This window comes from Pituophis catenifer, unplaced genomic scaffold (genome assembly GCF_029215685.1).
Source record: "Pituophis catenifer annectens isolate HBS135680 unplaced genomic scaffold, rPitCat1.0.hap2 SCAF_3, whole genome shotgun sequence".
Classification (NCBI taxonomy): domain Eukaryota; kingdom Metazoa; phylum Chordata; class Lepidosauria; order Squamata; family Colubridae; genus Pituophis; species Pituophis catenifer.
In genome coordinates this window covers 17,335,557-17,362,497 of record NW_027256883.1, presented here as the reverse complement: position 1 = coordinate 17,362,497, position 26,941 = coordinate 17,335,557, and the positions used below count along the sequence as shown (strand labels likewise).

Genomic DNA, 26,941 nt, shown 5'->3' with positions numbered 1-26,941 from the left:
GGGTGTGGGCACGCATGCGTGCGCTGTTGTGTGCGCACGCTTTCGGCACACAAGGGCAAAAAGGTTAGCCATCATTGCCCTAACTATTCACGTTTTCTGAATAGTTTTTATCCCAGAGCTATTATTATTTATTTATTAGTTCAATTTATATGCCGCCTTTCTCTGGAGACTCAAGGCGGCTTACAATGCATTTAGAAAACCATTATAAAAACATTTAAAAATTAAAACATTAACACCCATTCACACCATTCATGGCTGGATCTCACAAGATCGCAACAGCGAGATCAACGGCCCCAGGTCTGCTGGAAAAGCCAGGTCTTCACTGCTTTTCGGAAGGTCAATAGGGTGGGGGTGATCCGGATCCAGGAGGTAACTGGTTCCAGAGAGCTGGGGCAGCCACAGAGAAGACCCTCCCCTGTGGACCCGCCAGCTGACATTGTTTAGCTGACGGGACCCAGAGGAGACCAACTCTGTGTGATCTTACCGGTCACTGGGAGCTATGTGGTAGAAGGCAGTCTCGAAGATATTGCACTCAACAATGCACTCAACAATGAACTAAAGGGCCGCCATCAGTGAGCTGTTGGACAGCATTACTTGGTCTATTGTGTGGATGTTTGGGTGGTTTAGAGGTGGAGAATTGTGGTGGGTGGGAGTGTGTTTGGGGATTGTTATGTGTGTTGGACCTGATCTTTGGGTGTTAAGTGAATTTCGTTGTATGGGTATACTGTGTATACACGTACAATGACAATAAAGTTATTTGTTTATTTATTTATATACTCTGGAAACTCTCTGGATTCATCAGGGACCTGGGGTGGGACACCTTTAAATGGCCCATCATTCCTACAGCAGCTGGTAGCTCCAATTAATCGCATGATCATGAGGAAACAACCTGTCCATCTTTAAAACCCTAAGTGGATTCACACCTGCATGCTAGAGCATTGTTGTTATTGCCGACTGGGTGACTTCACCACCAGATGTCCCTCTCATGGCTTGACCGACTGACCACACAAGACCTATAAAAGCAGAAGAGAACTGAAACAAGACACTTCAACCGAAGTTCCGCTGATGATGTTACCAAGCTTGATGATGAAACGTTCAAAAACTAAACAACAAGCTCAGAGAACAAACCACCACCGACATCTACCACATGAGTGACAAATATTTTCCACCATTTCTAATGTTTTGTGATGTTTAAATGTTTTTTCATTCTTTTTAGCTTATCGGCATGTTTTATTACTTGACAGCTTGTATATAAAATCATTCTGAGTTGCTGGTTTGGTATGGGAAAAGCGGGGTTAAGTAGCATCTTCTATGTCTAAAAGAATTAATATACACATTTCTCATTTAATTGTGTGATTTTCATCCTGTCCCAGCTCTTCAGGGTTTCCCCCCTCCCCCAAGAGAAATGTTATGCTAACAAACTAGCAAAGGTTATGGAAGATAAATCCACAGCATATCATTAAGATTCAGAACAGAACAGAAAGTTGCATGGGAAATATTGAATGTCATGCTAGATTGTTTGGGTCAAATAACAATGGAAGTAAATCATAGTCTCTGTTCACAATAAGAGGCATGTAATTTTTGCTCAAGCTTTGCAGCTTGCTCGGAACATGGGTGCTGACATTTACTAGCAGTTGACATTTACTACATCTGAGTAGTACAAAAGGTGAACCATTGTGTAATTGGGCAAATTAAATAGGAGGCTTTGGGACAATGCTCCCAATCTGAATAAGCAAAGGTCGCTATTTATGAGGCACCTTATAGAGGGGGAAAAAAGTTGCATTTTGATCAGTGGTGGGATTCAGCTGGTTCTGTTCAAGCGAACCGGTAGCGGCGACTGCGGTAGGTCCCGCCCATCCACCCGGATGTAATGCCATCCTATTTTGTCATGTTTTGGAGGCCATACGCATGCGCGGAAGGCGCACACGTGAGCAAAGAGCATGCACACAAGGCCAAGCATGCATGGAAGGTTGTTGCACACGGGTGAAGCAAGCGCGCACACACATTTGCGAACCAGTTGAGAAGGTAAATGAATCACACCTCTGATTTTGATTTGTATCTGTTGTAGATGACGGTATTATGTCAACATTAAGAAGAAGGGAGATGGAAACTGTACAGATTATACATAGTGATCGATGAAGGGTTGCTTTTAATGTCTTCCAAACATTACTTACAAATTGAAGTGTAGCTGTTTTTGTTTAAATGTGGATAAGAACATGTGGGAGGTGCCATTAAAGATGAGGTGCCAGGAGCCCTTGAAGATGGTGGTCAGTGATTGATGACGATCTTCCTTTTATGATACCTAAACAAGGTTTATCCTAATTATTTTATTAACTCTTCAAGTAGCTCAAGAGATATTATAAGTAACTCCCTTTTTATGTGGTAGTCCCTATTTGGGGTAGAGTCAGGGCAACTGGATGTAGCTGCTGAGCATTTACTGGCTGGATTCCCTTCCTGATCCCCACCCAGAGTTTGCAGCAAATGTTTGTTCTTTGCATCCTAAGAGAGAATCATCTGCCGTTACCTAGGATTGAACTCTCAACTTTCCAAGTGGGAAGTCAGCATCTTCACCACTAGGCCACCACGCTGCTCTCAAGAGATAATATGATGTCAAACACCACTGAGAGATTTATCAGGACAAAGGTGACCAGAGAGAGAGAGTTAAAATGAAGCTGGTATTGTTAATGATCAAACACATTGTGAATCATTTTTCTAATACTTTAAAAATCTGCAAAGCCTGTCTGATCAGAATGCTAATAGAAGAAATGAAAGTTCTGGTTTGTTCTGAGATTACTTGATTCTTTTTGGAATCCTATCCAGATCTCCAGGAATGGCCCTGTGGTAGACATATGTTTATCCTCTGCTTCTTTTCAGTTGTTCTTCCTTTTTTTTTTTTAAATGCCTTGCGGCTGATTGTGTTTACAGTAGCCAATAAAACAATTTGTTCTTAGTGTTCCTAGCGCAAGAGATACCAAAAATGAGAAGGCCTGCTGTGTTTTTGCTACTCTGTTGTAAGCCACAAAGAAGAAATTGTTTAACAAATAAGAGGGAACTGGGAAGCTTCATGGCAGCGATTCGAGTCAGATGTTCCAACTTGTAATTTTTCCTAAAGGAGATTTGGAAGATGCTCTTTGCCCCGATGATGGAATATAAACAGATACTTTTAAAGTGTCTTGTTCCTACCTCCTTGAAAAAACAGAACTTTATATAGTCCACCCCAACCACAGCAATTTCTAATGTATCTTGATGAAAGGGAGAACTGGTTATTCCCTGTGTGGTTTTAAGACAAGCCAAATTCTGCAGCCAAGAATCATGATTTCTGAACTCAAAATAAATACATGAATATTATGGAAAGGCTTGTTTAACTCATAGGAATTCATAATAAGCTTACTTGATCCAGAACTCAGTAACTAATGATTGGGAAAGATAGATATCTCCGAATACATTAACTAACAATCTACCTTAAACATTATCCATCAGTTTAAAATCTTTCCCTTCTTAGTGGATTTTCCGTGGAAGGTCGAAAAATAGAAGGTGTGTCCAGAAAACATGGAAGAATTGCAACAGGATGAAGATGATGGTTGTTGGACTTCCAGAAAATTCAGTGAATGAATTGGATTAAAGTCAACATCTCCGTTCAAAACATCCTTTTTCAAACCATTTAATCTTCCAATCCAAGATTGGCTTTTCCTGTTTCCTACTATTTGTCAAGAACTGAGGAAGAATTCTTTCCCAGGCATGCTATTTTGGCTTCTCTGTAAGAGGGATTGAATCAGGGGTTCCGACAGGTTCTGGAGAACCGGTAGCGGAAATTTTGAGTAGTTCGGAGAACTGACAAATGCCACCTCTGGCTGGCCCCAGAGTGGGGTGGGAATGGAGATTTTGCAATATCCTTCCCCTGGAGTGGGGGGGGAAATGGAGATTTTGCAGTATCCTTCCCCTGCCATGTCCACCAAGCCACACCACTCCCACCAAGCCACGCCCACAGAACCGGTAGTAAAAAAAATTGAATTTCATCACTGGATTGAATGTAGGAAAGCTTTGTACTCACCATTTGGTAAAATGAATGGTTTGATTTTTCTTATGCATATGGACTACATAGCATTGACCTCTAGATCTGTCAGGCGCAAGCAACCAGAATTATTGGTGAATAGCTAAAGTCAGTAACTTTATTGTCTATCACCTATGTTACAAGAATTTCCCCAGACTTCTTGCCTTCCTTGGGAATGACTAGATAAGACTTCATGGATCTTGGGGGACATATCTGTACTTGTTTCTAATAACTATAGCATTTGGTTTCCGGTGCTACTGCAGTTGCTATTATTATTCACCTTCTACAACTGATTTGAGCCAGTTTGGTGTAATGGTAAAGGGGTCAAAGACAACTCAGTGCAGCCAACTCATCATGGACAACTCGCTGCAGGACAAGAATTATACTAATATCAAAGAAATAATGGAATAGAATCATTAACGAAAGGATGCAAAAGGAGGGACAAAATGAAATGTGAATGACAAAAATTAAAACATTTTTAAAAATTATTTAAAATACTTGAATTGAATTGCTGAGTAGTCCTGCAGGGAGTTAAAAACCTGGAGACCATGGGTTCTAATCCCCATCTTCAACATTAAGGCAGCTGGGTGACCAGTCATTCTTTCTCAGCCCTAGGAAAGAGGCAATGGCAAAGCACTTCTGAAATCTTGCCAAGAAAACTCTAAACTCTTGTCCAGGCAGTCACCAGGAGTCAACCTTGATTTGAAGGTGCGTGCACACACAAACACACACACATCTGATTCAAGACTTTTAGAATTCCATTATTGCTTTCTTCTTCAGTTCTGACCCATTGATATCTTACAACATATTACAATTGGTCAGCAAATTGCTCTCTATCTGAACATTCTCTGTGATGTATATGTGTGCCTTATCCCCAGGGGTGGGTTCTAATTTTTTTGTACTACCAGTTCTGTGGGCGTGGCTTATTTTGTGGGTGTAGCTTGGAGGTCATGTGACTAGGTGGGCGTGGCTAGCTGGTCAGAGTAATTTCTGGAAGGTCCTCGCACTTACGACCCGACTCATTTGTTTGCTTTTAACACTGATCAGCTGTAGGACGGCCCTTTGAAGCCCCGCGGCAAGAGTTTAAACAGTTTTTTTCCCTCTAGTCATCAGCTGGGACTCAGGAGGCAGCAATAGATTGGGGGTGGGGCCAAATAAAAGGTAAGAATAACGTGGGGGGGAGGGCGGGGGGGGAGAACCAGTTCGGTGACATCATATCGTCACCGCTACTGGCTCGGCCGAACCGGACTGAACCAGGAGGAACCCACCAATGCTTATCCCTTTCCATTACATCAGGAAAAGAGGCAATATAATCCACTTTATATAAACCTCAACTTTCTCCTAGAAAAATACTATTTTGCAACCAAATATAATCAAGTTTTCTGAATATAAAGAACAAGGGTGGGCAACTATAGCCCCTTTGCCACCTGTGGATGTCAACTCCCAGAATTTCTGAGCCAGACAAGGTTGTAGAAGGGCCATAGCTGCCCACCCCTGATTAAGAGGCTACCTCTCCCAGTTTTAAAGTAGCAAATTTCACTTCTCCTTTCCCCTGGACATAACATTTAACCAAATTTATCAGTTTTGATCCCATCAGAAGGTTTCTAACCGACTGGAAATGCTTGTCTCATCTTTCATAAAAAGCAATATATTTCTGCTGTTCGTATTTCTCTTTGTGGTTACCAGTGGTGAAATCGAATTTTTTTACTACCGGTTCTGTGGGCGTGGCTTGGTGGTCATGGTGTGGCTTGGTGGGTGTGGCTTGGTGTGGCGGGGAAGGATACTGCAAAATCCCCATTCCCTCCCTATTCCTGGGGGAAGGATATTGCAAAATTTCCATCCCCACCCCACTCTGAGGCCAGCCAGAGGTGGTATTTGCCAGTTCTCTGAACTACTCAAAATTTCCGCTACCAGTTCTCCAGAACCTGTCAGAACCTGCTGGATTTCACCCCTGATGGTTATCAACGCAACTAATGAATGATGTCACATTTTAATAAACTCGCTAATTAATCGGGAATGAGATCAGACAACCTACACCCAGTAGCCATGATCTCAACAGCTTCTGTATCACGTTGTTTATATGCATGGTTTATTTACAGTAACTAAAAAGTGTATAAATTTAAAATCAGAACGAATTACAGGAAAACAGAAGGAAGGAACTAGGTCTTTTCTCCAACAACCACAGAATTAATTTTCCATTCCATAATCTCTTCTTGCACCAGAAAGGAAGTTTATACCGTAGTGATACCAATGAATAAAAAAGGTAGTGACTCACCTGTTGAATAGTGTTTCTGTTTGGCACTTTTTATTCCTCTCAAAATTCCAGTTCCTCAATACATCAATATTACAGGCACATCAACTAGTAATTTTAATTTTAATTATGAGACTGATTTGCCTGCTGGGCTTGTATCTGAGCAACAAATCCTCTAGTTACGTTGTTTTGGTAGTTCCTATTACCATTGCACAGCCCAATAACAAAAGGTGATGATAATAACGATGGTGACAATTGCTCTTGTTTGATATCCTTGAATTTATTCCTCTGCGAATAAAAGACAGGTATGGATGAGGTAGCTTTTGATAAGTGTGTGCATGTGAATGTATTTCCCCTGGAAATTTATTATTATTATTATTTATGTATTTGTGTCTCGACTTTATTATCTTATTTTATTATGGTTCATGGCACAGTTAGCCAGATGTTCCGACTGGATTTGGTGTTTTTATTCACCTATTAAGTCCTTCCCAAGGACCTAGAATAGGTAGATGTTGATGTTAGAGGATGTAAGCTGTTTGGAGTAAAGCTGCCTTTTGCAATTGACTGATGGCGAATTTGTCAATGCCGATGTTGTTCACGTGATGCTCCAGTTTTGGGGTTGCATCATGGTGCCTATTACTACACACAGTCACTCATGCCCTCGTCACCTCTCGTCTGGACTATTGTAACGCTCTCTACATGGGGCTCCCCTTGAGGTGCACTCGGAGGCTCCAACTAGTGCAGAGTGCGGCCGCGCGGGTGGTTATGGGAGCAACATGGAGCTCCCATGTAACACCTCTCCTGCGCGAGCTGCACTGGCTCCCGGTGGTCTTCCGAGTGCGCTTCAAGGTTTTGGTTACCACCTTTAAAGCGCTCCATGGCTTAGGACCTGGTTATCTACAGGACCGCCTGCTACCACCAATAGCCTCCCACTGGCCAGTACGCTCCCATAGAGAGGGGCTCCTCCGGGTGCCGTCGGCCAAACAATGTCGACTAGCGGCCCCTAGGGTGAGAGCCTTCTCTGTGAGGGCACCTACGATCTGGAACGAGCTCCCCCCGGAGATACGGAGGATCCCGGATCTTCGCACCTTCCGTCGCGCACTTAAAACGTTGTTATTTCATCAAGCTGGCCTGGCCTAAATCATCTCCTCTTTTAAATTTAAATTTTAATCATAAATTTTAATCTGTTTAATTATGGGGTATTTTAAAATTCAGCCTAAATTATTTAATTTGTTTTAATTTATTTTAAATTTTGTATTTCTGTGTTTTATCTTCTGGCTGTTCACCGCCCTGAGTCCTTCGGGAGAAGGGCGGTATAGAAATTTAATAAAATAAAATAAATAAATAAAAATACTATTGATATTGCCTTTGCTTTCTCTTGCCACAGTCATTGTCGTCATCATCATCATGGATTCTTTCTTAATACTTTAGGATTCTTTCTTAATAGTTTACTAATTTTAAGGGAGTAACATCGAGTATCTAGAATTAAGGAGAAATTTCCTCCTTTTAAAGGGAGAACTATTAATCCGTGGAACGACTTGCCTCCAGAACTCGTAGGTGCTCCAACATTGGAGGCTTTTAAGAAAAGATTGGACAACGATTTGTCTGGGATGGTATAAGGTCTCCTGCCTTGAGCAGGGGGCTGGACTAGAAAACCTCTGATGTACCTTCCAGCCCTATGCAGATGTTTGGCTCTAAACCTTATTTGTTTATTTAAAGGTGAAGCCTGTGATTGAAAAGGATCACTTGCCTAATGCAGGGTGCTAATTATCTTTTATCAGACAAGAGGTTTTCTGTGACTGATGAATTCTTCTAGCATTGTGGCATAAAGTTAATTCCTCCCATGGTCCCGGAGAAGATAACTATTCATTAAGATAAGAATTCTGCTTGCCCTTCACTAATTGAGAAGAAGAATGAGGGTTCCAATTCCCAGAAAAAAAGCTGAAAACCTTCTCTTCAAACAAAACAAAACAAACCTAAATTCAATTCCCAGGTGTTTTGAAGATACCTGTCCAAAAAGAATCCTCCTTAGCTCGATAATCTTCCATTCCTAGAATTAGTAGAAATAATCAATATTAAAATTTTATGATGTTTCCTAGTATGAATATGTTTAGACTTTCATGTAAAAAAAAAGTTCTCTATAATATACCTTATATTCACCATTCAGAAATTGATTAATCAATCCCCCAAATCTTCACTTTGCTCAATATATCCTCAGTCAATAGATTTGAACAAAAACCATGTTCTTTTTGTGTGTGTGTGCCCTTTAACATAGTTCCTAACAGGCTAAATAAAAGGAATCCTCCCCAATACATCACACAGTCTGAATAAGAAACATTTCCAAGAAGAAAATTATATTTATTTTTACTAGAAAAATGATGGGATTTGATCCTAAAAACAACACTTTCTGAACTTTCAAAAACCTCCAAGCTCATTTTTGATATACCATTTGCTGGACTAGGTATAAGCCAATATCCTGCTGTTTCCATTCAAAATGCATTAAAGCTAGCAATTTTCTGTTGCAAGGATTGATAGGAGTACCTTTTCAATTTTACAATTTTTATTGAGAACATTCTGTTCTTAGTCTGGGATGAGCATCCGATCAACATTTTGTAGTTCTTTTTAATGCAAGAAACTGCATTTTATATACATATAACAGAGGTGGACTTCACATAACAACTGGTTCACCGAAAATATGAGCATGCGCGCGGCCTTCTATGCTCACACATGCACTTGCATGCATGCACGCAACTTAAAAACTCAGCTAAATAGGACGGCATAGCACCGGGGCGGGTGGGTGCCCGCAGGTCACAATTACCGGTACACCCGAACCTGTACAAACCGGCTGAATCCCACCCCTGACATATAAGCAGATAAAGGAGAGATACTATGCCAGGGTTCGGCAATCTTAAACACTCAAAGAGCCACAAAGGTCCTAACTGGAATCCCCTGTTCAATTCTGGAGCCGACCAAAAGTCCGGCTCCCCCATCATAGTCTCCTCCTAGTGCTGCATCCTTTTTCCTCTGCTGACCGGAAGTCCGGTTCCCCCATCATAGCCTCCTCCTAGCGCTGCATCCTTTGTCCTCTACCAGTCCTAACTGAAAGCCCTATCAATTGTGGAGCTGACCAGCAACAGGGAGCCGCAGCAGAGGGATGAAAGAGCCACATGCGGCTCCAGAGCAGCGGGTTGCTGACTCCTGTGCGATACTTTTTTTCCAAATATGTGATTACTACAACATGAAGCTAAAACTTGTTACTGTTCAGGAGGGCTATAGTTTTATTCAAATTTCACTCTAGAAGAAGGCAAAATGTCAAAGTCCTTCTGTATTTTTACCAAGAAAACAACATGAATCTGTGTCCATGTAGTTTCCAAGAATTCAGCTCATTTCAAAGGGAACTTTTATTCGCCTCAAAATATATTGCTCTGAAAATAGCAGGTCACAAACATTTCATTTTTGGTAAGCTTCCCTGAGTTCAGTTATTTAATGCTTTTGTTTCTATGTGTCCTGCTTATATTAATATTTACAGTACTATCTTCTGGCATTCCATGCCAAAGAACAATTAATACAAATTTTTCACTTAGAGAAATTGTGTGTAACTTTTCTGCTAAGAAAAGATTGGATCACCATTTGACTTAGTGTCTGCAGAAGCAGAGTTTTCTGCTTCTGCATGCAACATCTGTTTTGAAACCATTAGCTAATGGATTTTACATTTGGTTTGGCTTTGGATTGGGGTGATGAGCTTTTGGCCTCTGGTTAGATTAATTTCTTTTGAAGAAAAACGACATAAAAATGAGTTATCTCCACAATATTACCTGTACCAAATGAATGATCTGGGACTAAATTATTCTATTTAAAAAAAAAAATTGTGGAAAACAACTGTCAAATAATTTTGATGATTTGGTGACTTCACTTCCTCCTTAGTATAGATGTTGATGGAAATATTGGTTGAAACATTATTGTATCCTGACCAGATTAAGGGTTTGGCATAGTTATAAGAACGGTTGTTCCATTTGTGGCAGTTTGTTCATTATGCAAGTGTATAAGGCACGACTGTTAACTATTCATTATGGGTAGTCCTCAACTTATGACCTCAAACTGGGACTGGAATTTCAGTTGCTAAGCGATGCAATCATTAAGGGTGTCAACACTGATTTTGTAACCATTTTTACCTGTGGTTGTTAGTTGGTGAATAAATCACATAGTTGTTAAATGAATCATTCAGCCCCTAAACAAATCCAGCTTCCCCAATTGAACTTGGCTTGTTGGAAACTGGCTGGGAAAGTCACAAGTCACAGTCACATAGCCACAAGGGGCTGCAACCATCGTAAGTGCAAGGCAGTTGCAAAGTGCCTGAATTGCAATCACACGACTGCGGGAATGGTACAATGGTCGTAATTATAAGGATGAGTTGTGAATCATTTTTACAGAGGCTGCCATAACTTGAAACCATTGTCGTAAGTCAAGGACTACCTATACTACAAAAGAAATTGTGGAAAAAATGGTTAGGTGGGAGGATTGTGATGGTATCAGGGCAGTGTTGGAATTCAAATTTTTTTACTACCGGTTCTGTGGTGTGGCTTGGTGGGTGTGGCTTGATGGGCGTGGCAGGGGAAGGATACTGCAAAATCTCCATTCCCACCCCACTCTGGGGCCAGCCAGAGGTAGTATTTGCCAGTTCTCCGAACTACTCAAAATTTCCACTACCGGTTCTCCAGAACCTGTCAGAACCTGCTGAATTTCACCCCTGTATGCAGGCTAATGACTCGCATTAAGGGTGAAGAAGAAATGAAAGAGGAGCAGCACAAATTCTGAAACCCTCATCTACTCCACATTGAAGCATTAAAGCTTCAAAAATTAAAAAATCTGTATCGACTGTCTTCAATTTGATGTTTTCCAGATGTATTTGGATTGCAAGTTCCAGAGCTTCCAACCAGAATGGCTAGATTCTAATAATCTATGTAATTTTTAGAAGCCGTAGTTTCTATACATTTGGAAAATACCCATTTGGGGAAGGCAAATGAGTTGGTCGAATTATAACCTGGCCCATAAACTACTATCTCTTGATTTCTTATGAAAAACAGTGGCATAATCGTAGCTTTGTCTGTGGAATTAATGTATCTCGCCTTTCCTGTTTTATTTTTATTTTTATTATTATTAATTTATAGCAATAGCAATAGCACTTAGACTTATATACCGCTTCACACTGCTTTTACAGCCCTCTCTAAGCGGTTTACAGAGTCAGCATATTGCCCCCAACAATCTGGGTCTTCATTTTACTGACCTCGGAAGGATGGAAGGCTGGGTAAACCTTGAGCCGGTGAGATTTGAACTGCCGAACTGCAGCTAGCAGTCAGCTGAAGTAGCCTGCAGTGCTGGACTTTAACCACTGTACCACCTCACCTCTTTATAATATAAAACATAAAAGAATGGAGTAGTAAAGAGTAGCAAAGATGGGGAGGAAAAAGGGAGAAATGAAAGAAAATGCGTTGACTTCCAGCTCCCTTTGGTGCAGTAAAATAAAATAATAACATCAAACCTCAACTTTTTACTTTTAGATAATAGTATAAACTACCCATTTCTATAACAACAAACCTATCTACCATACTTTTCGGAGTATAAGACACACTTCCCCCCCCCTAAAAGAGGGTGGAAATGTTGGTGCGTCTTATACACTGAATACAGCCATTTTTGGCTTCCCAAAGCCCCACCCCACGCATCCCATTATAGGGTGCGCAGAGGATTGGGGACGCTTGCAGAGCAGGGGTGAAATACTCCTGGTTCGGACAGGATCGCCCGATCCAGTAACGATGGAGGCGGGTGGTTTGGAGAACCGGTAGCAAAAATCCCTGCCCCCCCCCATGCCTAGCTGAGCCGTGCGATCATCATAGGCTTTTTTTTTAACTTTTAAAAGCATTTTTTCCTGCAACCTCTTCAGCCGAAAAAATGCTTTTAAAAGTTTTTTTAAAAAGCCTTTGATGATCATGCGACTCAGCTGGGATTGTCAGAGGCTTTTAAAAGCACTTTTTTCTGCAACCTTTTCAGCCGAAGAGGTTGTAGGAAAAAAAATGCCTTTAAAAGCCTCTGGCGATCCCAGCTGAGTTGCCTGATCGTCAGAGGCTTCTAAAAGCATTTTTTTCTACAACTTCTTAAGATTGTAGAAAAAATGCTTTTAAAAGTGAAAAAAAAAAAGTTGGCCACACCCACCTATTCACATTACCCCCCACAAGCCACGCCCACAGAACCAGTAATAACAAATTTTACATTTCACCATTGCTACAGAGTGCTCCTGGGGGCTGGGGAGGGCAAAAATGCCCCATTTTTTTTCAAAAAATGGGCCCGTTTTTGGCTTCCCAAACCCCCCACGTGTCATGTTTTTGCCCTCCCCAGTCCCCAGAAGCACTTTGCAGGCCTCCCAAACCCTCTCTGCATGCCGTTTTTGCAAAAAACGGGACAAGCAGAGGGTTTGTGAGGCCTGCAGAGTGCTCCTGAGGGCTGGGGAGGGCAAAAATCTTTTTTTTCTTGCTTACCTTTTCAAAATCTTGGTGTGTCTTATACACCGGTTCGTCTTATAGCCTGAAAAATACGGTAATTCAAAGTTTCATTTTTTTTTCACCTCAAGCACAAGGTCCAGAAGCAGTTTCGGCTTTAGTTTTCTGAGTTGGATTTGCATAAGAGAGTGGAGCAGATAATACTTGCTTCATCCATGCGTAAAATCAGCTCAATAAGCAGCGAGCTAAACGTGGGATCATCTGGTTTATTAGATCAAAGCAATTGCTTGGGTCATTCATTCACTCAGAAATTGGAACCTTATGAATGAATTTCTGCAATATAGGTAGTCCTTGACTTATGATCACAATTGGGACTGGAAATCCGGTTGTGAGTCGTTTTGATTGTAAGTCGAGGCACCCCCACATGACCTGATCTGTTTTTCCAACAATTTCCCAGCAACCGTTAAGGAAAACACCACATTGTTTTCCTGCATTAAGCAAACAGTGTGGTTGTTCTGCGAACCCATTCTTCCAAAAGAGCATTTTTTTTTTTTGCAGGAATGGAGGAAACTGGCAAAAAAAGATCACAAATCGTGGTCATGTGACCATAGGATGCTACAACCGGTCATACAGGCGAGTCAGATGCCGATCATGTGACCAGGGGGTTGGCGTGACTTTTTACAACATTCAGACGTGTTTTACAGGTCATAAAACGTCCATTCTGAGCTGTAAAAATGACCAGTTGTAAGTCGAGGAATACCTGTATGATGTTCTTCTGTGAATGTTAACAAAAAGAGCCTTGGTGGTGCAGCGGACTAAGTGCTGTTATGTAGCACTTAGCTGCTAGCTGCCTGCAATTAGTGCGAATTCAAATCTCACCAGGCTCAAGGTTGACTCAGCCTTCCATCCTTCCGAGGTAGGTAAATTGAGGACCCGTATTGTGGAGGCAATAAGCTGACTTTGTAGAAACACCGCTTATGGGGAGCCAAAAGCCCTAATAAACAGGTATATACAAAAGAATGAAGGCTATTGCTAGAAGTGCATTGTAAGCCACCCTGAGTCTTCGGAGAAGGGCAGCATATAAATTGAACTAATAAATAAATAAAAACAAAGGAGATCATTGTTGATTTTAGAAAGAGCCGGCATAATCATACTCCACTTTATATCACGGCTGCAGCTGTAGAAATGGTCAATAGCATTAAGTATCTGGGGGTGCAGATAACTAACAATCAGGCTTGGTCTCTTCATACGTTATTTTTAGTGAAGTGTGCAAACCAGTGTTTGCATTTTCTGCGTCGGATGAGGAGAGCACATCTTTCTCATTCTGGCTACTTTTTACAGAGGCATGATTGAGAGCTTTTTAACAAACTGCATCACTGTTTGGTTTGGTGGCAGCAGTGCCTCAGATAGAAAGTCCATACAGAGAGTGGCAAGGACAGCCGAGAAGATTATAGGAAGCTCACTTCCCGTTATTCAGGATACTGCTTATAAGCACTATGTGCTTAGAGCTCAAAGCATTGTTAGAGACCCCACACACCCACTTTATGATCTTTTTCTGTTGTTCCCCTCTGGGCGGAGGTTTCAAAGTATTTCTAGGAGGACTACCAGTTTCTGTAACAGCTTTGTTCCCTATGCCATCCGTCTGGTAAACTCGCAAGATTCTTTTTTCCCCCCACCATGTGTATATATACATTCGAACTAGACAGTGTTGTTTCTCTGTGCCATGTACTGTATGTGTGTGGGTATATGCATAATAGCTATCTTTGAGAGCTGAATGCAACCAACTTTCATTTTAATATATGCTGATTAGTGTACATTTAAAGTGACAAAGTTTCCTGCTGTGCTCTATTCTATTCTATTGAATACTGCATCCAGTTTTGGTTGTAAAAAAGATGTGGAGACTCTAGAAAGAGTGCAGAGAAGAGCAACAAAGATGATTAGGGGACTGGAGGCTAAAACCTATAAAGAACAGTTGCAGGAACTGTTTGATGAAGAGAAGGACTAGGGGAGACATGATAGCCGTCTTCCAATATCTCAGGGGCTGCCACAAAGAAGTGGAGGTCATCCTTTTTCTCTAAAGCACCTGAGGGTAGGACAAGAAGCAACGGGTGGAAACTAATCAAGGAGAGAAGCAACCTAGAACTAATGAGAAATTTCCTGACAGTGAGAACAATTAATCAGTGGAACAACTTGCCGCAAGAAGTTGTGAATGCTCCAACACTGGAAGTTTTTAAGAAGAGATTGAACAACCATTTGTCTGAAATGGTGTAGGGTTTCCTGCCTAAGCAGGGGGTTGGACTAGAAGACCTCCAAGGTCCCTTCCAACTCTATTATTCTATTCTATTCTATTCTATTCTATTCTATTCTATTCTATTCTATTCTATTCTATTCTATTCTATTCTATTCTATTCTATTCTATTCTATTCTACTTATGTGTGCATTGACTTTTTCCCTTTCCATTCCCTACTTTCATTGCAGGCTTATGAACACTGAAAATGTTATTTTACAAGCTCGAGAAGAAGAAGGCGCAAAATATGAGCGTACGTTCATGGCCTCTCAACTGATTGACTGGTTGATCCAGGAAGGAGAAGCTGCCACAAGAGCTGAGGCGGAACAACTTGGTCGCAGACTTCTGGAGCACGGAATTTTCCAACACGGTGAGAAATGTCTTCTCAGTCACATCACTCTATCAAGATGACAAAGGACGATAAAAGGAGTAGAAAGATGGTAGGAGAGGCATCCTGTTTAAACCAAGGATGGAGTCATTTTTAAGCTCAAAATGGCAGTCTGGCTAAAAATGGCATTTCCCCCAGATCCTACAGCCGCTCACTCCAGCTGTCATGCAATCCAGAAAAATGTATCTTTGGATTAAGGAGTTATAGACAGGTGTTATGTGCCTGTTCCATACGCACCTCCTTAAAATCAAATCCAAAGCATTGCGTAGTCTACTAATCAAATATACAGTGCTTGCCGAAATGGCAAGAAGCTTGGTGCCTACTAAAGGTTTTGCATTACAGTTCTCAGCGGACCCATCTAACGTGAATAGTTGCAGTGTCCAAAACATCTGGAAGGCATCACACTGCATATGCTGACACAAGATGCTGGTTCTGGATAGAATTCAGTCTATATAACAATAGCATTATCCCTGTGAGAGCTAGGCTAGATTGTTATTATTTAATTAGATTTTTCTTAAATTATACTGATTCACAGAGAGTCAATTCTATCTCCACTCTCTCTCTCTCTCTGCCCACTTTGAATCAAGAGACTGTTTTCACTGAATAAATGTTGATGTATATTCTACTAGTTCTAAAGGCAAACTGTTATTTAGCTCCAAGGCCTTATAGCTAAGATCAAGTGTGTGTTTATCTCCCTACATGGTTAAAACAAACAAAAGTTAAAACTTTGTCCAGGATTATGAGAGGTCTTGGCACAAGTCAGAAGCCTGCTGGTGCATCCACGAACCTTTACCAATCTCTTCCTCCACTTACAGCTGTTTAAAGTATATCAGCTGCTATTAGGGACTTTTCTCCAATTTTAGAGAGTTGGATTGGCTTAGTAACTAAGTACTTGGTAATCTAAGATTACTAAGGACAAAACAGCAGAAAGAGGAGTGCAAAAGTCTTGGTGCTTTTGTGTACTGTAGTGTGTGAAGCAGGGGTGAAATCCAGCAGGTTCTGACAGGTTCTGAAGAACTGGTAGCGGAAATTTTGAGCAGTTCGGAGAACCGGCAAATACCACCTCTGGCTGGCCCTGGAGTGGGGTGGGAATGGAGATTTTGCAGTATCCTTCCCCTGGCATGGGGTGGGAATGGAGATTTTGCAGTATCCTTCCCCTGCCACGCCCACCAAGCCATGCCCACCAAGCCACACCACACCCACCAAGCCACGCCCACAGAACCGGTAGTAAAAAAAATTGGATTTCACTACTGGTGTGAAGCTTAATTTTTTTATAAAAAAAAATAAAATTCCCTTTTCCTGGTTTTCTGTTGTCCATAGATTTCAACTTCTATCGTTGGAATCATGGAGGAATCAGCCAATCCTAGCTGAATAAGGCTACCTTAAACTTAAATATATCTCAACTTGGGTTCTACTTGATAGATGCTTGACTTTTCCAGTTAAGGGGTGGGAAAGACTCTTATCTGAAACCCTTGAGGACATGTTCTTAAAACCTTGGATTTTTAAATTCGGCCTTTTCAGCATACTTCTGGAACAATCCTTAACCAAACATTGATTCTTAGTTTAGACCTTTGTCGTCCTTTAAAGTCCTATATGGTTTAGGGCCAGGCAACCTCTTTGCTGTTACCTGTACCCATTGCATCAGATCTGGCAGGAGAGGCACAAAGAGGATCAGGAGGAGAGGATCAACTTATTTTCCAAAGTACCGGAAGGCAAGACAAGAAACAATAGATGGAAACTAATCAAGGAGAGAAGCAACCTGAAATCAAGGAGAAACTTCCTAACAGTGAGGACAATTAACCAGCTTGCCTTCAGTCATTGTGGGTGCTTCATCACAGGAGGTTTTAAAAAGAGACTAGACAGTCACTTGTCTGAAATGGTATAGGACAGTGTTGGTGAACCTTTTTGGCACTGAGTGCCGAAACGGGAGCGCGCGCATGTGGGGGAGTGCCATATGGGCACCGGGAAGCTGAGCTTCCAGTTTCCAGCATGCACATGCGCCAGTCACCTGGTTTTCCGGTTTCTGGCGTGCATGTGCACCCAAAGACCAGCTGGCCAGCATGCATGTGCATGCCGGAAACTGGAAGCTCAGCTTCCTGGTGCGCACATGTGCACCAGGGAGCTGCTCTTCCGGTTTCCAGCACTCCCGCGCATGCGAAGAGCAACGAGCGATGGCTGGCATGCTCGGAGAGATGGCTCTGCATGCCACTTCCAGCACGCGTGCCATAGGCTCGCCATCACAGCTTGAGCAGGAGGCTGGACTAGAAGACCTCCAAGGTCCCTTCCAGCTCTATTCTGATTGATTGATTGATTGATTGATTGATTGATTGATTGCATGCGGCTGGTCCCATCCACGAAAGAAATCTACTTACAAACAAGCCTTTTCTGCTATGACACCAATCCTCTGGAATATTACCTATCGCAAGGTGAGGTTAGCTCCGACCCTTACGGTCTTCCACAAGACTCTCAAAATACAGCTTTTTCAGCAAACTTGGGGATCCCATGGTAAGTTTGGGTCTTTTCTTTTTTTTTTTTAATTTGATTTATATGCCGCCCTTCTCCGGAGACTCAGGGCGGCTTACAATGTGCTCAGCAATAGCCTTCATCCTTTTTTGTATATTTATACAGAGTCAGCTTATTGCCCCCACAACTGGGTCCTCAATTTACCTACCTTAGAAAGGATGGAAGGCTGAGTCAACCTTGAGCCTTGGCGAGATTCGAACCTGCAGTAATTGCAGGCAGCTGGTCTTAATAACCAGCTTAATAACAGGGTGCCTTAGACCACTGTACTACCAAGGCTCTTATTCAACTAGAATGAGGAGATCTGTGCTGGAGTTTTAAAATGAAAGTTTATTTATCAGTGTGAAACATTGTTCAACCGTGGGCGAATAAAATCTGTTCTTTAACTAGCATATAGAAATGGAGAGGGTCTGACAGTTGTGAGTAATGTAAGCAGAAGCTGAGAAAGTAGTTATACAGGAAAAAACCTCAAGTATAGAATCTGCCCCCCATTCAGTACTAAAGAGCATTGCAAATATTAAACTGTATCATTGATTTCCCAAAATGGACTGGCCAGAAATATCGCATGCCTAAAAAGGTAAAGGTAAAGGTTCCCCTCGCGCATATGTGCTAGTCGTTCCCGACTCTAGAGGGTGGTGCTCATCTCCGTTTCAAAGCCGAAAAGCCAGTGCTGTCTGAAGACATCTCTGTGGTCAGCAAAGAACGCTGTTACCTTCTCACCAAAGGTGGTCCCTATTTTTCTACTTGCGTTTTTTACTTGCTTTCAAACTGCTAGGTTGGCAGAAGCTGGGACAAGTAACAGGAACTCATCCCGTTACGCAGCACTAGGGATTCAAACCGCTGAACTGCCGACCTCTCGATCGACAAGCTCAGCATCTTAGCCACAGAGCCACCACATCCCACATTGTATTTGTATGCCTATAATTACTGTTAAAATTACTTTTGTGTGAACGCTGGGTGTTATTTTCTCATTGCAAGGGATAATGATTCCCTCCTAATTTTTATGTTCAGCTAAAACGAAGGTTTCTTTGTCTTTCTTAACCGCCTCTAGTGTCCAACAAACACCATTTTATGGATAGCAACCTGCTCTATCAGTTCCGAATGAATTTCCGCCGCAGGAGGAGACTGATGGAACTGCTCACCGAGAAGTCCCGTTTGGTACCGGAGAGCCACGACAGCCCCTTTTGCCTGCGGAAGCAAAATCATGACCACAAAAAACACGCCACTTTCCTCTCAGGTATATGTTGGATTAGCGCTGGAGGGGTAAACGGAAATTCAGGAAGTCCTTGAGTTATGACCATAATTGAGCCTCGCAATTACAGTCACAGGTTGTGACAGTTGTAAAGTGGGTCATCATGTGACCGGGCCCAATTTTACGACCTTGAATGAACGGCACAGTAATAAAATTAAACACTGGTTTCTGGGGGAAAAAAACCATTGTGAAGCACACTCACGTGACTGTGCGAAGCGGCAAACAGCTGTAAATGTGGCCCATTGCCGTGGGCCCAAAAAGTGATCACATGTGTTTGGAATTTCAGAGTCAGGTCGTAAGTAATTTTTGGCAAGTCTGTCATACTTTGGACAATCACCAGTTGTACGTCAAGGACTACCTGTATGCATAGGAACTAGTTCAATATCTCAGATTGTACAGCATGTTTAAGTAATGTACAGTATTTCTGGATACATTCTCAAAAAGCATGGTTTGGATGCCATCTAGGGCAGGGGTCTGCAATCTTAAAGAGCCATTTGGACCCATTTCCCACAGAAAAGAAAACACCGGGAGCCACAAAACCCTTCTCGTGCCTGACTATTTCTTGAGCGGCCACAAAACTAGCATATGCAGTTGAATTAAACATTCTGTTTTCTTCTAAAATTTTTCTTTTCTTGGATTTATCCATGGTTGGCCTACCGGGGTTGAAGAGCTCAATAAATGGCATGCTGGCAGGTGTCGTACATTGGCGGTTGTGTTCATAGATACGACCGTTGCAGCGTCCCAAGGTCATGTCTTCCCCTTCTGTGACCTTCTGTCAAGCAAAGTCAAATGGGGAAAGCCAGATTCACTTAACAACCGTGTTACTAACTTATCAACTGCAGTAATTCGCTTAACAACGGTGGCAAGAAAGGTGGTAAAATGGGGCAAAACTCACTTAACAAATGTCTCACTTAACAACAGTAATTTTGGGCTCAATTGTGGTCGTACGTCGAGGACTACCTACCTACACTTGGGTCATGACAACTTTCCTTGGTCATTTCTGACCCTAATTGGAGAAAGGGGTGGTTTGGGGGTTTTTTTTGGTTGTTTTGTTTTGGCTTTGGCTATATTTATTTTATTTATTTATTAATTCAATTTGTATGCCGCCCCTCTCCGAAGACTCAGGGCGGCTCACAATGCATTTAACATCATTATAAAAAACATTTAAGAATTAAAAACATTAAAAACATTAAAACGCATAGACAGCAGGCAGACTTTGAATGATTTTGCTCAAGGGAAGGCAGCTTTTTTACAAAACCAGGTTCCCCATTCTTGCATCCCTGCCTGGACTGGTACCTGAGTCCTCCACTTTGTTACAAGAGAAGCTTGCATGTCAAGCAACTACAGTAGCGGCCAAAATTGTGGAAACCTTTGGGGAAAAGCGTATTTTCTAAAACTAGCTAATAACACCACTTATTTTTGGAGTAGTACCATAAAATTATATATCAACGGAAAGATAATTTAATCAAGAATGTAATGCAATAATTTTTATGAAGGATTTGCTATTAGAATAGCAGTTACAGTATAAAGAAGAAAAGTGAAACACGCAGAAAAAACGAGATGTACAAAAATTATCACCATAGAAAAAACGAAACATACAAAAATTATCACCATGTCAGTTAATACTTAGTTGAGTAGCCATTAGCATGAATTACGGCCTTACAACATCTTCCCATGGAGTGAACCAAATCTTTTAGTTCTGCACTATTATAATGTGAAACCAAGATTGAATGATTGCTTCTATTAACTGGGTTTTATTGCTGGGTTGCTTCTGACTTACAAGTTTCTTGAGTCGGCTCCATAGATTTTCAATTGGGTTAAGGTCTAGGCTATTCCCAGGCCATTTCAGCAGTAGAATAGGATTATCTTGAAACTCCATTAAAAAAGTGGTGTGCTATCAAACCTCAGAAATACACTTTCCCCAAAAGGTTTCCACAATTTTGGCCACTACTGTATGTTATCCAAAATTGGGTTTATGACCCTGAAGAGTTGTATTTTCCTTTCAACACCTTAGGAAGTGAAATGGTTCCAGGAAATTTTTATGCATTCGCATGAAGTTCATTGCTGTTAATTATATCCAGGGTGTTGGCCTTTTTAATGCTTGATAAAAGGATGTGGCAGGGAATACACCCTGCAGGCAAAAATTCTTGTCCCTGGCAACTCTCTATTAAAGCATCTGGTGCAGAGGTGGGTTTCAGCAGGTTCTAATCAGTTCTGGAGAACCGGCAGCGGAAATTTTGAGTAGTTCGGAGAACCGGTAGTAAAAATTCTGACTGGCCTCTCCCCCATCTATTCTCTGCCTTCTGAGTCCCAACTGATCGGGAAGAAATGGGGATTTTGCAGTAACCTTCTCCTGCTAGGCTCACCAAGCCACGCCCACCAAGCAATGTTACACCCACCAAGCCACACCCACAGAACCCGTAGTAAAAAATTTTGAAACCCACCACTGACCTGGTGGTAGGACAATTTCCACCTGAACTTTTGGCGAGTTAAGTAGAGGCAACCAAAGGTAGGCAAACATCCTTATTCTTTACTTATGACCCACAGTCAAGCCAAAAATTTCCGTTGCTAAGCAAGACAGTTGTTAAATTAGATTTGCCGATTTTACAACCTTTCTTACCACAGTTATTCACACTGCAGTGGTTAACTTAATGGTTGTTGAATCTGGTTTCCCCATTGACTTCGCTTGTCAGAAGGTTGCAAAAGGGAATCTCATGATCCCAGGACACTGCAACCGTCATAAATATGAGTCAGTTGCCAAATGCCTGAATTTTGATCATCTGACCATGGGAATGCTGCAACGGTTCATAAGTTTGGAAAAATGGTTATAAGTTGCTGTTTTCAGTGCTGTTGTAACTTCAAATGGCCACTAAACAAATGGTTATAAGTCAAGGACTACCTGTACCCTTAGGGTCGCAATCTTTTAGCAGCCACCTGATGGGTAGTACAATGGATAAGAAAGCAGAGTGGGACATATTTATTCTATCCTTCATACCAGGGGTGAAATGCTACCAGTTCGTATTGGTTCGGGCAAACCAATAGCGGAGGCGGGTGGTTTGGAGAACTGGTAGCGGCAGCAGCATGAGGGTCCACCCACCCGGACATCGTTACTTCCTGGCTTTAACCAGGAAGTAACCTGTTTTTTACCCTCTGCACATGCGCAGAAGGCTTTGTGTGTGTACAGGGGGTCCAAAATTGCATGTGACACGCATGCGTGCACTTCTGAACTGGTAGGGAAGGTAAGTAGATTTCACCCCTGCTTCATACCCACTTCTGTCTCACTCCATTTTTCATCCTCCCACGTAGCAGATTGCATACACCAGTAAAAATAGCAATAACACTTCGATTTATATACCGCTTCACAGTGCTTTACAGCCCTCTCTAAGCGGTTTTACAGACTCAGCATATTGCCCCCAACAATCTGGGTCCTCATTTTATCCACCTCGGAAGGATGGAAGCCTGAGTCAACCTTGAGCCTGGTGAGATTCAAACTGCCAAATTGCAGGCAGCTGGCAGGCAGCAGAAGTAGCCTGCAATACTGCACTCTAACCACTGCGCCACCACGGCTCTTGGTATTAGGACAGTTACTTTTCACACAGTCAGTGAGAAACATTGCAAAATAAAAGGCTGATTAGACTAGAATGCCCAGAAAAGATAAAGGTTTCCATTGTCCAGTTGTGTCTGACTCTAGGGCACGGTGCTTATCTCTGTTTCTTGGTTGAGGAAGCCAAAGTTATCCAAATACATTTTCCGTGGTCATATGGCCAGCATGGATATACGAGAAAGGCACATGAAACATTGTTACCTTCCCAGCAAAGTGGTACCTATTTATCTACTCGCATTTGCATGCTTTCAAGCTGCTAGGTGGGCAGGAGCTGAGGCAAATAGCGGCAACTCACCTCATCGCATGACGCTTGGGTCTCGAACCTGGGCTGTCAGCTCACCAACTGACAAGCTCAGCGCCTTTAACTGCTGACCCATCGCGCCCCTTTTAGAACGCACAGAAGAAAGGGGCAAAAGGTTTATTATGTACAACAACTAGTCATAAGTCCGCCTTGTTCAGCACCATCACAACATTAAAAAATGAGTGGCCATTCCATGAGAGCTACCTGTAATAGTGTTCTGAAATGACAGAGGAACGTAAGGAAAACAATTAAGAGACCCCAGCATGGTTCTTGTCTTCTACATAAATCTCCCTCACTCTTTGGTTTGGACAGTGAGCCCCAGCAAGGAGATCAAGATTGTTTCTGCGGTCAGACGGAGTAGCATGAGCAGCTGTGGTAGCAGCGGGTACTTCAGCAGCAGCCCGACCCTCGGCAGCAGCCCCCCCATCCTCTGCAACCCGAAATCTGGTAGGATGCTGAGGCATGTTTACAACAGTGATGGTTTAGGGCAAGGGTGTCAAACTCGATTTCATTGAGGGCCACATCAGGGTTTTGTTTGACCTGGGCGGGTGGGGGTGGGGGTGGGGGTGGACAGCTTTACATCACTCGTCTCAGTGGTGTCTGTGGTGGCCTGAGTGCTCTGCCAGCAAAAACAGGCTCCCGAGCTCCATTTTTGGCTGCAATGGCTTCCTGCACCCTCTGCCAGCGAAAACAGAGCTTGGGAGTGCTGTCCGTGGCCCTTGCGAGCTCCATTTTTGCTGGCAGAGGCACCACAGGCTGGTCCTTAGCTGCTTCCACGGCAGTCCGGTGGGCCAGATCTAAGCACCCAGCGGGCCAAATCCACCTCCGGGGCCATGAGTTTGACACCCCTGTTTTAGGGGGTCGTATTTCTTCATCATTGCGTCTAATGTGCACATTTTGTTTTGGTTTTTAAAAAAATGCAAGTAGCAGCTACCGAGCTGGGGAGTTGTTTCTGGCTATTTATTGGAGAGCAAATTTAACCTCTTTTTTTGTTTCCAATGATGAAAATCGGTCAGGAATGACTGTTTGCCTTGAGCAGAAGTTAATAACTTTGGAGGAGCAATTATCATCCCAGGCAGAATTAATACTCACATGCAGCTTCAAATCACGTTTGGCTTCTTGAGATAACAGTGGTTATCTTGGTACTTGGGGACATCCTTATATCCTCAGTATAAAAAAATGGCTTTATAAAGACATTTGGTTGCACAACTTACTAGCTTTATGCTCAGTATAGTTCTCCCACCCCCATCCCTGCCCTTCCGAATCTTATATCCTGGCAGTAGGCAACAGTAATCCATTCTTGCATTGTTGCAAATAACACTTAGAAACCAGAAGCTGAGTTTGAATTAGCAGAATGTAGTCCTCGTTTAGGGCTATGCAGATATTTGGATTTAAAAGAGTTTGGAGGATATTTCAGTGTACATCTAACACCTGTCAGGAGCCTTTTCAAACAATGCTTTTCAAACTTGACAACTTTAAGATATGTGGATCTAAACTCCCAGAATTCCCCAGCCATCTTGATATCTAATGTTTACTTAATTATTTTTTTTTCAGATTTGTTAACTCACCCTTAATTACTTTATAAGTAACTCAAGGTGGATAACAACAACACTGTAAGGTGGGTTGGGATCAGAGAATGTCTGGACCAAAGTCACTCAGCCGGCTTTCCTGCCCAAGAGGGACTAGAACTCACAGTCTCCTGGTTTCTAGGCCACCATCTTAACCAAGGAAACTTTAAGATCCTAGGTTAAAGTTTTGAACAGAAGATACAGATGAACTCCTAATCATATTTTGCCCTCCAGATCAGGAGTAGACTTCAAAAATTTTAGCAAGGGGTTCTCTGCCCAGTTGCTGGGTGGGCGTGGGCGTGGCCATGGTGGGCGTGGCCTAGTCAGCCTCCTGCACCATGGTGGGGGGGCACATTTTTGCCTTCCCTAGGCTCTGGAGGCTTTCCTTGAGCCTCCAGGAGGGCAAAAATGGCCTCCCCAGGCTCCGGAGGCCCATTTTCGGCCTTCCTGAACTTCCAGTAGGCCTGTTTTTCACCCTCCCCAAGCCTCCTCATGCGCCCTGCACTTATCTGCATCCAAAACAGGCAGTGTGGGGATTCCTGGGAGGGGAGGGATGGGCAGGGTAGGGCGGGGCAGGGCCATCCAGGAGTGGGATTTGGGAGTTCTCCAAACTGCACAGAATCTTAGCTAGAGGTTCTCCCGAACCCTTGGAAACTGCCAGCAGCCCACCCCTTTCCAGATCTCTCCACAGTCCTTACCTTTTTACATGCTTGTGGTGCAATTAATTAAAAAAAATGAATATATACACCCTGTTTTCCCCAAAATAAGACATCCCCTGATAATAAGCCCAATTGGGCTTTTGAGCGCATGGCAGTAAGGCCAAGCACAAAAGTCACTACTTGTCTTTCTTTGTAGAACAAATAATCAAATCAATCATAATTTGTCTAGATCAGTGTTTCCCAAACTTGGCTATTTTAAGATGCATGGACTTCAACTCCCAGAATTCCCCAGCCAGTATGCCTGGTTGAGGAATAGTATGCCTGGTTGAGGAATAGTATGTCTGGTTGAGGAATTCTGGGAGTTGAAGTCCATACATCTTCAAAGGGTCAAGTTTGGGAAACACTGGTCTAGATGACTGTAGGCTAAGCCCTACAAGGGGCAACCCCATGTAATACAATATTTCTTTTGGAGACCTGTACAATTTCCATTGAAAGACCTGGAACTGAATGTCTACAGGCTCCCAATGGTTAAATAAACAAACACACCAGTACTTTCAAAGCTAGCATGCTAAAGAGAACCCTGATAAGCTATGTCAGATAAGCTGGGGTGTTTAAATGATAAAACATTCCAGCAATTTTATATCTCTTGAACATTGTTATTGGCAAATTAAAATAAAAATATTGTAAGGCTGTGAAGACTTAGTTGCGTGCCTGGCCTGAGGCCCTGAATATATTAAGAGTCCCTTTTCCTGGTTGTATTAACATCATAATAACCGTTTTATTTAATGACATGTACATTTATTTTGTCCTGTGTTAAGCCTCCCAGACTCACTCGCTGAGATCCTCAGCTGTAGAAATCAAAAAATTAAACATAGATTGTGGGAATAGAAGCCAATTTATTGCTAATGGATTTGAAGGAGAAAGAGTTGAGATTCAGGGGTTTGCCAAAAAATGTGGAAAAATAAATGGTGGTAAGTGATGTCAGGAATCCTGGTGGCGCAGTGGTTAGAATGTAGTATTGTGGGCTAATTCTGCCCATAGTCTGGGGTTGGATCTTGATGGGCTCAAGGTTGACTCAGCCTTCCATCCTTCCTAAGTTGGTAAAATGAGGACCTATTATGCTGACTCTGTAAACTGCTTAGAGCAGTGATGGCTAACCTTTTTGCTGTTGCGTGCCAAAATCAGAGGGAGCGCGGGGGGGAGGGTCATGCACACGCATGCTCACACCCATAATTCAATCAGCCCCGCCCACATGCATGCACACGGTACCCCCGTGCTCCCCCCACTTTTGGCACACAATGGCACGGTGGGCCCGGTAGGCCCGTTTTTCACCCTCCCCAGGCTCCAGAGGCTTTCTTGGATCCTGGGGAGGGCAAAAACAGCTTCCCCACCCCCCAGAGGCCCTCCAGGGGCCAAAAACGGCTTGTTTCCCGACTTCCGGTGGGACCATTTCTCGCCCTTCCCAGGCTCCAGAGGCTTTCTAGGAACCTGGGGAAGGTGAAAACAGCTTTCCCCACCCTCCGGAGGCTGGAAACGGCCCGTTTCCCGACTTCCGGTAGGACCGGAAGG

The 26,941-nt window shown here is 42.7% G+C and overlaps 1 protein-coding gene across 3 annotated transcripts in view; it reads left to right on the top strand.

Moving 5' to 3' along the window:
* Positions 1-26,941, top strand: part of DEPTOR (DEP domain containing MTOR interacting protein) — a 99,412-nt gene that overhangs the window by 35,675 nt on the left and 36,796 nt on the right. For all 3 annotated transcript variants that reach the window (XM_070940359.1, XM_070940358.1, XM_070940360.1), the window contains exons 5-7: positions 15,272-15,450; positions 19,040-19,225; positions 23,458-23,592. In XM_070940359.1, the coding sequence (XP_070796460.1) occupies positions 15,272-15,450; positions 19,040-19,225; positions 23,458-23,592 (500 nt within the window). The remainder of the gene's footprint in view (positions 1-15,271; positions 15,451-19,039; positions 19,226-23,457; positions 23,593-26,941) is intronic.